The sequence below is a fragment of the Chiloscyllium plagiosum genome, unplaced genomic scaffold, assembly GCF_037043375.1.
Source record: "Chiloscyllium plagiosum isolate Xiang-an unplaced genomic scaffold, Cpla_swu_hap1 HiC_scaffold_45, whole genome shotgun sequence".
NCBI lineage: Eukaryota > Metazoa > Chordata > Chondrichthyes > Orectolobiformes > Hemiscylliidae > Chiloscyllium > Chiloscyllium plagiosum.
Window position 1 is genome coordinate 38,798,996 of NW_028270183.1, and position 12,175 is coordinate 38,811,170.

Here is a 12,175-nt window from a genome sequence, read left to right on the forward strand (position 1 = left end):
CTGCAAGTACTTCTGCCAGTTGATCCACGCAGGATGTGAGTGCACAGCATGGCAGTGACTGTAGGTACAGGTGCACCCAAGGCTGTCGGGGCAGGTGAAATCATTTCACTCACTGTCTGTTCAAACTGACCATTGAATGCATAGAGTTCATCAGGGAGGGATACATTGTTATCAGCAATTCTACTCGACTTCACTTTGTAGCCCATTATATCGTGTCAGATGTGTGTTCATGTGGTGAGACTGGGACTCTAGCTTAGGCTGGTATTGTCTCTTGGTGTCCCTGATGTCTTTGCAAAGACCATACTTAGATTTCCTGCGTAAATCAAGGGTCACTGACGTGAACATCTTTGACCTGGACTTCTGTAGGGAGTGGATCTTTCGGTTCATCCATGTTTTTAGGTTGGGAATCATTTAGATTAACTTCTTTGGAATGCAATCCTCTACACACTTACTCCTGAAGTCTGTGACAGTAGTGGCATACTCATTTAGGTTGGCTGCTTAGTTCTTGAATATGGACCAGTCCAGTGACTCCAAGTGGTGACGTAGGAGCTTGTCTGTTACTTCATACCAATATTGTACGATTTTCTTACCGGATCATCATGTTTCAGTTTCTGCTTGTAATTCGGGAGAAGGGGCACAGCCTTATGGTCTGCTTTACCAAAATGCAGATGGGAAATACATTAGATTAGATTAGATTACATTAGATTAGAAATGGAGCGGTAGACTTCTTTAATGGTTATGTAGCAATGGTCCAGGATGTTTGGACGTCTGGTAGGACAGGAGATGATACACTGGATATTCACACTGGGGAGATAATTTATATTTGTTTCTTCTCCCTCCCTCCTTTTCTTTTTGCAGGACTTAGACAATCTTAAATGACATTCATTTCATCATGCGGTAATAATACTGGGCTAATAATCCAGACTCCCAGTTTTATCTTCTGAAGACGGGTTTAAATCTCACCATGAGTAAATGGTGAATTTTGAATTCAGTAAAAATCTGGAATAAAAAGCTAGTCTAATGTCACCACTGTAAGTTATCATAAAAGTTGGTTCACTAATGTTCTTTAGAAAACAAATCTGCCATCCTTACTTGATCCGACCTCTATATGACTTCAGATCCACAGCAATTTGGATGAATGCTAGTTTAGCCAGCAACATATCCCATAAGAATTCCCATAAAGTGATAATGCCTTACACATCTCAACCAATTTCCCCGTCATTAATTTCCGTTTCTGCTGAAGTTGAAACTCCTGAGTATAAACATTGTGTTCAGAAAATGTTACTGACTGTGGCACTCAGTATCATTTTTATCATGATTTGGACTAAGATAGCGTAAAATAGAAAACTGGCTGGCTTATAACTAAGCCGAGGAAGACAGGAGAGTTCCCATCTTGTGGGTTTAAAGGAAGTCCAAGTTCTATTCATTTGTTCTTTAGCAGCTGAATATATTGGGCATTATGTGATGAAATTTCTGACGACTTATAAGCTGTCATTCTCTCTGATTCATTTTGAGAAGTGGTATGTATGGCTGCTGCAGGAAATAAATTTGATTAGTGCTGGATTGTGGGCTTAACGCTTATTGTTATAATGGAAACAATCCAATTCGGTATCTTTACCTTGACCCAGTAGTTCTGAAATGTATTGATATTTTCACATTAATGAGCCAAGAGAGAGAATGCAAATAGCTGTGAGAACGGTTATTAAAATGCACTGTATACAGAACATTGACCGAAGTGTGTTGGGAACTGAGTGAACTATGAATGTCATCTCAGCTCTGTTGTTGAATAAATTATGCAAAGTAGAGAACTATGAATAACAACAAATTTATTTAGTATTCTATCTGACTGCATGAGTGGTTTATTAATTACTTTGCCAATTTTATGAAAAACTATAACCAATGGGAAAAATGGGAAAAATATTTTATGGCTGGCATCAGATTCTCAAGATATATAAATTGAAGTAGTTTATTAGAAGATAAATGATAGATTATGAAGATCAATTCTCCCTGATCAAGATAGTTGGTGTTGTGTAATCTGGCAGATTGTGATGTAGTGTATGCAAGTTGCATTAAAAAGAATATTATTCATAGCATTGTCAAATACACTGGATATTCACACTGGGGAGATAATTTATATTTGTTTCTTCTCCCTCCCTCCTTTTCTTTTTGCAGGACTTAGAAAATCTTAAAGCTATGAAAATCACTGAAATTATACTGATCTCAGTATCTTAATTCTGCTGTGCATTGAAAAACAAATGAAAAGTATCTTCATTTTTCCTCAGCTTTCAGTCCGTCGCTATAGACAGTGTGTGCTGTAAATAACTACATTTTCATGCCACCATGAATTTGACAGCATATACAGAATAGGAAATCCATTTTTTAAAGAACAGATTACTGTAGTAAGTATTAATCTACCATTTAATCACTTCTCTACTTTTAAAGTGCTGGTTTTGGTCGTCACTGTGCTACATTAGACATTATAGAAGTCAGCTAATGAACAGAAACTGCTAGTTGGAGCTGTGATTTACAGTTGATATCAGTGTGCTTTTAATTATCATTTGAATTTTATGACTGCTTTTTATTGGGTGAATCGTGTATGAAATCAGTTGAGATTTGCACAGACCAATTAACACCACTTTCCTAACCACAGCCTCAGCAGGAGACCTGTGAGTACCACATCAGAATGACCCCTTGTAAAGCGCAATGACAGGCTGCACAAAAAAAAAGGAAAACCGGGCGTCCCAAATGAAAACGAAAGTGGATGTCAATTAATGAATCAGTGATGATGGCTCCTCAGTCAGGCAGGCTAAGCTTGAAGCATCTCATATACATTTTTACTCGTCATCCTGGTGGTCGTTTGCACCATCCCCCAGGAATTGTTTGGCAACAGTGCCCCAAGCTTCTCTATGCTTCATTTGGCTGTGCTCCACATCATCCGTTTAATCATGATTACTATCGTCAGCTATGTTTCATTGGGCAGATGCAGCTAGGTTATAGAGTAATGAAATGATAGGTCCAAAACTCAAGCCTGTGTTGATCTTTAATGTGATCCAAAAGTCTGTTTTGTATTGGATTATGACATTGTGGAGCTGTAGGCTATGTAAAAAGACATATTCAGCGATGCTGACTTTTGTTTAAAAGGAGTAAGACAGGAAATTGTTTTGATTTATGAACTTGATGTTTTCTAAGCCAACTTAACTAGTGAAATGATGATTTATTGGGAGTCAAGTAATTCTTACATCTGAGATTTACAATAAATATATAAAGGATATCCCCTAGGTACTAATTTCAATACAAAATATAATTACTGATAGTCCTGACCTCATAACCCATATGTGACTGAATTGTGAGTGGATTGTGAAACTGAGGTCAAACTTGCACATTCACTGGGCTCCAGGGGATCTTACTTTGTCCTGACCATCCTAAGGTTACTGTATAAATGTATTTGAAAAAAACCTATTGTATCTCGATTTAATTTTTTTTCTATTCACCCAGTAAACTAAAAGATTAAGTAGTAGTGTTTTGGGAGCTGCCCTGGATTTACTTATAAATGTAAGGTCTCGGGACAATCTGAATTCTGCTTGGTCACTTCCGCTATAGGCTAAGCAGAATTGGGAACTTGTGTGGAGAATTTCAGCTTTGTTTAAATGTTTCTCTCCGTTACTTCTAGACATGTAGAGTGGAACAAAACTTGAATGATATTTTAGTTTGCTGAACTACATAGGGAAGGATTATTCCCTGCGGTTGGTGAGTCAATGAGAAGGGATAATCAGTTTCCAGTTATTACCGAGAAAATGATAGGCCAAATAGCCTCCTTCTGTACTGAAATTTTGTATCTTCTGTGTATTGGCATTTAGTATTTTGCTGGTATTCCTGTAGTTATCTTTTTTATCTGGAAATTCTTACATTACAGTTCTCAACAAAATGTTGAATTATGCACAATAAGAGATGCCTGATAATACACAAATTATCGATACATATCAATGACAAGTGGTTAATGTAGCAGTTTCTGACACTACAATATATGTGAAAGAAACACCTTAAGAAGGTGATAGATAAACTGATTCACCATGCTGTTGATCTACTGAAGTTCTGTTCTGTAGGCAATTTCATTGTACATTCCCCAGGCACTGTCGTTTATTACTTAAATTATTTGGTGAAGATGTCAGCACATCCCAGACCATGAAACAGAGTGTACCCCTTAGTTGTGTGACGAGAGTCATTATTCACTTGTGGCTACTGTCAGCTCTAGAGTGTGCAGTCTTACCATTTGAGAGCTTCTTTTTGGAAAGGTTATACAATCTGGAATAGAGAACTTCTTACTGGTTCTTATAAGATATCATCAGTTCACATATTTATTTTGATTCTGCTGCTTCCTTTTCATTTTAAAAAAAAATTCTAAAGCAGTTTCTTCTTGCTTTCTCTTAGATAGATAATACAAGCTGTGATTTTAAAAGCAGTTAAAAATCACTCAACACCAGATTATAGTCCAACAGGTTTATTTAGAAGTACTAGCTTTCACAGTGCTGCCTCACAATACTGGACAACCTTTGAGAGTTGGAAGGTGAGTTATTCAGTACAGAATACCTAAACTACTGACCTGCTGTTATAGTCACAGAATTTATATCCTTGTTCTAGTTAATGTTCTTGTGCTCTATCTCTTAATTTATTTATTATGCCTGTTATTTTAGGTCATTCACCACCTTTCACATGACATGTACAATCCTTCAAACTAGGGGGCAAGCATCTTATTAGATTCCCTACAGTGTGGAAACAGGCCCCTCGGCCCAACAAGTCCACACCGACTCACCAAAGAGTAGCCCACCCTGACCCATTTCTCTCTGAATAATGCACCTAACACTGTGGGCAATTTAGCATATCCAATTCACCTGACCTGCCCATCTTTGGACTGTGGGAGGAAACCCACACAGACATGAGGAGAATGTGCAGACTCCACACAGTCACCTGAGGCTGGAATCAAACCCGGGTTCCCTGACGCTGTGAGGCAACAGTGCTAATCACTGAGCCACCCTGCCACCCCAGTTTGTAATCTCCATGCCTCCATTTCTTATTTTGTTCAAATAGCCACTGCAAACTACTTACAGGCCAGTCCTTCTCTTCTACCTCTGTCATTAGGGAACACTATACAAGTCCAGTATTTCTGTTGTAGCTCTTCATTCACACCCTGTCAGACTTCACCACTCATGGCTCAACTGAGATCATTTAGAAAATTGTATGAATGAAATGCAGTCTTATTTCGTAAATCAATACATCAGTGCACCATTGTAAGATTTTACCAACTATTTTAAAAGTTGCCCACATTACCTATGAAATAATGTTACCAATTAATTTTCACAGTCAATTCCCTTTTTAGGCTTTAGTCAAACAACAGAATCAGTCCTCTTCCTTGCCCTCTCTTGCTTTCTTTGTTTCATTTTTCTTTGTGCTCAATCTTCCTCTTTTCATCTTGTTTTTCCTTGGCTTGTATGATTTAAATAATTTACAAGGTGAGTTTTAAAAGAATGTTTAAATATAATGTGAAGAAATTTGAACATAATGGTATTTTATGTTGCATTTTTCAAATAAGACTTTTCTAAAGCTGTGTCCATACCACAGTAATTGTTTGTGGCAGCTGACTGTTATTTTCCTTAATGCCCATCTGCCTGACAGTATTGAATGAAATTAGCAACAAAATTACACATGGCTAGATGTAAGAATTGGCAAAAATGCACAACTGGTAAATTAGAAGGATCAGCATTTTTGTATAGTTTGATGGGGTATGTCTGTTAGTCTGTCAGTTTCGCCAATAAAATTGCCTTGTCACTGCATTTCACAACTAGAATCATAGTGCAGGCCTTATAGGCTGACTACATTTAACCTTTGGACTTGTGACAATGTCACCATCGTAAATGTTAAGCTTGCTGTTGCATTCATTAATTTTCTACCTAGACGTTAGAGTAGTTGATAGAAAATGTAGTGCTTCTTAAAATCTGTCTTATTATTTATATTGATTTGATACCAACTGTATGCATGCATTTTTTAAAAGGTTAGATGTGACTTCCCTATCAAAACAGTCCTAACGCTGGGGTTAATATTGATACTAATTTCAGTTGCACAGACCAGGTTCGCATGAACACTTTAGAAAATTTTGGCACACGCCTTTCAGGATTCATGCTTAAAGCTTGGTATGTGTTTTTCCCCCGTTATCCTCCCCCACTGCTCTGAGCTACTGAGACTTCCTTCTGTTTCAGCTCTGGGCATGGAAATGCTTCTAGAGAGATGAATTGCTATAATGGAAATAGTGAGTGACGATTCACCAGCCATTCTCTATATAATTATCTACAGGCATGCCCACTTCATCCTGTGTATGTCATCCTCATCATTACACTGACTGCATTAAAGGTATTACTTCATGTCTTTAAGCAGACTTGTTAAATTCCTCAATATTCAAGTATTAAAAATTAAGAAATAGTTTAACAGAAACTAAGCTGTGAAGAGTGTAAAATATAGTAAAGGGAGAGTGAAGAGGAAATAAACTAGTCCAAACATTTTTTTAACAAGTGTTCCTGATATTTTCCAGATAGATTTGAATATAACAGCATTTAACACTCCCATTAAAGAATTATAGAAATCACAGATTCTTAGCCAATGTTCTTGTGCTCTATCTCTTAATTTATTTATTATGCCTGTTATTTTAGGTCATTCACCACCTTTCACATGACATGTACAATCCTTCAAACTAGGGGGCAAGCATCTTATTAGAATCCCTACAGTGTGGAAACAGGCCCCTCGGCCCAACAAGTCCACACCGACTCACCAAAGAATAGCCCACCCTAACCCATTTCCCTCTGACTAATGCACCTAACACTGTGGGCAATTTAGCATATCCAATTCACCTGACCTGCCCATCTTTGGACTGTGGGAGGAAACCCACACAGACATGAGGAGAATGTGCAGACTCCACACAGTCACCTGAGGCTGGAATCAAACCCGGGTTCCCTGACGCTGTGAGGCAACAGTGTTAATCACTGAGCCACCCTGCCACCCCAGTTTGTAATCTCCATGCCTCCATTTCTTATTTTGTTCAAATAGCCACTGCAAACTACTTACAGGCCAGTTCTTCTCTTCTACCTCTGTCATTAGGGAACACTATACAAGTCCAGTATTTCTGTTGTAGCTTTTCATTCACACCCTGTCAGACTTCACCACTCATGGCTCAACTGAGATCATTTAGAAAATTGTATGAATGAAATGCAGTCTTATTTCGTAAATCAATACATCTTAGCCAAGAATATTACTTCTGAGACTTAACATATTCTATTCATGCCTTTGTAAACAATTAGTCTGCTCTTGACAAGCAAGAGTGTGTGTGTGAGATCATTATGATTTTAATACCTGTACAATTGAGCATGTCATTGTTAGATAAAGGGGAGAAGTATTCCAAAAAGAGTCAAGATTAGAGTGGTGCTGGAAATGCACAGCAGGTCAGGCAGCATCTGAGGAGCAAGAAAATCAACGTTTTGGATAGGAGCTCTTCACCAGATATTCTTTTTCCTTTAATATACTTAAAGAATCACCCTCCTGATTTCCTTTTTCAGTAAACTTCGGTATCCCCTACATACCTCCAGGGATTCCCTTGATCCCAGCTGCCTAAACCTGAGCCATGCCTCCTTTTTTCTGGTCAAAGCCTCAAGATCTCTTGTCATCCAGGGTTCCCTACTCCTACCAACCTTGTCCTTCACCTTCACAGGAACACATAGGCCTTGAACTCTAATTATCATATTTTAAAAGGCCTCCCATCTGTTGGATCTCCCTTTGTCTGCAAACAAACTACTCCAATCAATCTCTGCAAGCTCCTGTCAAAAATTCCACCAAAATTCGCCTTGCCCCAGTTTAGAACTTGAGCCTGTAGACCAGTTTTGTCGCTCTCCATAACTATTTTAAAATTAATAGAGCTATAGTCACTGGTCCCAAAGTACTCCCGCACTGTCACCTCAGTCACCTATCCTGCCCTATTTCCCAAGAATAGGTCGAGTTTGCCCCCTACTGAATAGAACCCTCTATATACTGCTTAAGGAAACTTTCCTGAACATAACAAATTCCACCCCATCTAAGTCCTTAACGCAATGACAGTCTCAGTCTATGTTAGGAAAATCAAAATCCCCTACTTTGACAAGCCTATTGCTCCTGCAAGTCTCCCCAATCTCCCTACATATCTGTTCATGTAATTCCCATTGACAATTTGGAGGCCTCTAGTACAACCCCAATAACATCACCGTCCCCATCTTATTTCTTAGGTCCACCCATAAAGCCTCACTTGATGATCCCTCAGTTATTTAATCTCTGACCAATGATGTGCTACTCCCCTTAATCAAAAATGTAACACCCCCCTTCTCTTTTTGCTCCACCTCTGCCCCATCTAAAGCACTTGAACTCTGACATATTACGCTGCCAATACATTCATATTGCTGTTTCCTCCAGACTGTACCACTTTCAAAGTTTAATGGTGTAGAATGTTTTGTACTACTAAAAACAAAAATTATGACAGGGTTGTAACACATTGACTTAGAAAGTGCTGATTTACTATATGCTGGGTTACATTTCTTCACCTCTTCCATGTGCCCTTGTGTTAAAACACTGCTTAAAACCATGAGATACATTCTAAATCAAACAACATTTGTTATTGATATTCTAACAATATGGATTGTGTGCAACACTTTGGTTCACCCTGGCCATGGGCGTGGCTCCACAAATCATTTATAGCAACAACCCTTTGCAAGCTTGTTCCTGGAGCAAATATAACAACAAACTTTACAATATGCAAATAGAGTTATATCCTGCTAAGCAACATTAGATGAATATGCATTGGTGTTTCTACTTATGGCACTGTCATATTATGAGAACTGCCATAAAAACATGAAGAGATTGCAATATCATGATTTCTCTCCTTTATTGTACTCAACCAGCATTATATATCAATGGCAATGTCTGTGTTTTCTATACATGCCAATCATCATACTCCAGTGAATACTATTACAGAGAAACTTTAAATAGACCCTCTCTTTCCCAACAATTTTCCAATCCCTTCTCCCTAAGACATTGATTTTTTTGCAGGTGATATCTCATATGGTACTTTGCCTTATTGTTCACATACTCCTTGATGATTAATGTTGGAGAATATTTGATCATTTGGCTGTCATTTCCTAAAGTTGACCTCAAGCACAGCACTGGCTGTTTTTCCTCTTTACTGACCAAGGCCTATAATAACACCTCAACAATCTCTTTTGTAAAAAAAATTGCCATTGTGCAGAGGTTGAATTTGGGACTCCTTATCTGTATGGTTCAACCCATTGAACAAAAGCCAGTAGCATGTTGACAGTCTAACCATTCTGCACATCCTTTACATAGGAACAAAAACAGAAGTTGCTGGAAAAGCTCAGCAGGTCTGGCAACATCTGTGAAGAGAAATCAAAGTTAACGTTTTGGGTCTGGTGACCCTTCCTCAAACTGGTTCAAATGTGTTACAGTCTTTTCTCTAATGATTCTTGGATTTGGATTGCATTAGAAACTAAGCAGACAGTTTTTTTTTATTACTCAGTGCTGCTCTTTTAACTTGTAGGGAGTAGCACATTCCTTTTATGCAAGCTGAAGTTGATGCTTTATTCTACAGTGCTTACGTGAAACTTGATGTATTCTTGCACATTCAATATTTCATGGAATTTATTATAATAGCACAATGTTCTCTCTTTTATATAAATGTTTACATAAAATACAGCCTTTCATCACATACAAACTCAAATCTGTCTAAAATGTAATTTGATGTTGTGTTCTAGCACAGCCATTTAATCAAACACAATGATATATTTGTAGACATACTGTGCATTCTGTTCTGTTGTTTGTTTAACTACTACTTCACAATCACGAGATATTGCCTGAGTCTTGAAACCCCACATCTCGAGACAAAATATTTCAATTTATAATTCAGCACACTGAAATTAATGTAATACATTGTAGAATTACTTATGCCATTCTGTCCAAGAACACTAGCTGCATCTGTAGTAAATCAGCCATTTGTTCCAGCCACATTCTACAAACCTCTCAGCCTGTACTTTCTATGGTATTTTATATATGTGGCAATAGTCCTGGCTCATTGTGCAAGAATTTGTCAACTTTGGCAAGATCTTCATAGTAATTATTGCTGAACTTAATATATGGGATAGTTATTTCAGTTCAACTAATAATTTCAGTGCTTCATTTGTTCAGCAAAAACTGAATTTGCAGGTTTGAGAACTTGATCATGGACTTACTATCATCCTGTTTAGCAGTTCAGTGATTATTCCATATGAATCTGACACATTGTCCAATGAACAACATTTTCAGAGCTCTGCTACATTAAGGAAAGAGTGTCTCTCATAAACTTGGCATTTGTGGCATATCATGTGCCTCAGTGTGCAGAAGTGAATTTTCAGACAGAAGAATCCCTGGCAACTTTTATAAATACAGTACCATTCAGGATATGCTTCAGGTTCCCACAAATAGCTGCATGACTGGTTTTGGGCATTTCAGTGGCCTGCTTGTAGTAATAATGTTCATGTCTATAAAACTGACATCAGACCTTTTATTCTTGAGGGTGCAGTTAAATTTAAGTACTCTTATTTGAAGTTGTGGTGTATAAAATAGCTGATTAAATTGAAATGAAGAACACAAGGTAAACTATAGTAAAATTTCAAGAGCTTGCATTAATTACCCTGATACACAGGATTTGTAGTTGGATTTTGTTTGAAAGCTAAACATTTAGAAAGAGATTTGATTTGAACCAAGAAAAAATCTTCCATTTGAAATGTCAGTTCTGACCTGCCAGGTGTTCAAGCATTTACTGTTTTTAGCTGCAGAAGCAGCACTAAGTCAGTTAGGTTTCTGACTTCTTAAAGTACATCTAGGCAGGTACAATACAAGCATAAGTTGACAATATGCTGTCTGTTATGTTAGTGCTCCATCTAATGCCAAAATCATGTTTTGCAAAAGGTTTCACCTTGCACTCATTACTTCCTACAAGGATTTTGATGAAGAACTGTTCTTCATTAATTCTGTGTATGGCAGTTTAGAGCACGTGTTGAGATGCAGAATATTTCTCTCTCTCTAGGTGTGTTTCCTGTCATTGTGACACATTGAACATCATTTTTGTAATCGGGAATGAATTAGAAAATGTCTGAGTGAATTAGGGTACTTTTGTCTAAGGATTTGACAAGGCATTAGAACTTTATAAAATAAAATATCATGTATAATGAATGTACCTCCCAACTATTCATCGGTAGAATTTCTATTTTATGCTTTATTATTCATTATTGCCCCTGAATTTTCAAGGGACTTTCTAAGGCTGTTGATTTGGGCTTAATAGATAGTGAAGACAGAATTTGGAAGAGCTGCGAGTGATTGTGGCCCTATGCCCTGTCTGACTGTGACTGTGGATGTAGTGCCAAGACTAGGTCCCGGGAATTTTAGGGGTCTCAGCTTATGTTTTGTCATGGGCAAACCCAGTGACCTGCCAACATTGAATAGTGTACAGTGTTCATATGTAAGTTGTACGACAGATTTCATCTGGCTTTTACCACTTGACTTGCGACTAGCTTATGTGTGAATAATTAATGGCAATTAATGTTTAATTACAGTAATTAGACAAGTCACAGAAAATTAAGCTGCAGCTGGGAGTGATGTAGTTTGTGGCATGGAGGAAGGCTGCTGTATACTAACTATGTTGAACATTTCTGCCAGCATGGCATAGCTCCCATATACTTTCTCCACACGTTTTCTAATTGCAGCTGAATTACACCCCCATGTTTAAAACACTCCACTAAGATAGGCAGCTAAAACATCATGTCAAGCATGTAATGCTCCTGCTGTTAAGATGTGGGCATAATTAAATTCACAAAGAAGGTTTTCTTTACACACACAAAAAGTCCCACCCCAAATTGGTATCTGTACAATTAATTGACCAAAGCAATTATGTGACATATTTTACATCATTATTCTTCAGTGAAATGCAATATTTCATGCAGTGATTTTGATAGTTGTAGATTTGCGTGGGTGAATATTCCCAGAGCATAGCGCATTTTCTTGGTGTGAATGTATTTGCAAAATTGACAATAGTGGCAAATTAAGTTCCTTAATAACCTTT

At 37.7% G+C, this 12,175-nt stretch overlaps 1 protein-coding gene across 8 annotated transcripts in view; it reads left to right on the forward strand.

The window, feature by feature from the left end:
* LOC122552150 (pre-B-cell leukemia transcription factor 1-like) overlaps positions 1-12,175 on the forward strand; it is a 621,501-nt gene that overhangs the window by 355,236 nt on the left and 254,090 nt on the right. Inside the window, exon 1 of one of the 8 annotated variants that reach the window (XM_043694657.2) lies at positions 2,377-2,399. The exons of 6 other annotated variants lie outside the window; for them this stretch is intronic. In XM_043694657.2, the coding sequence (XP_043550592.1) occupies position 2,399 (1 nt within the window). In that variant the 5' untranslated portion in view covers positions 2,377-2,398. Of the gene's footprint in view, positions 1-2,376; positions 2,400-4,466; positions 4,565-12,175 lie in introns of those variants that run through there. One more of the 8 variants, XM_043694658.2, reaches the window with a different exon arrangement.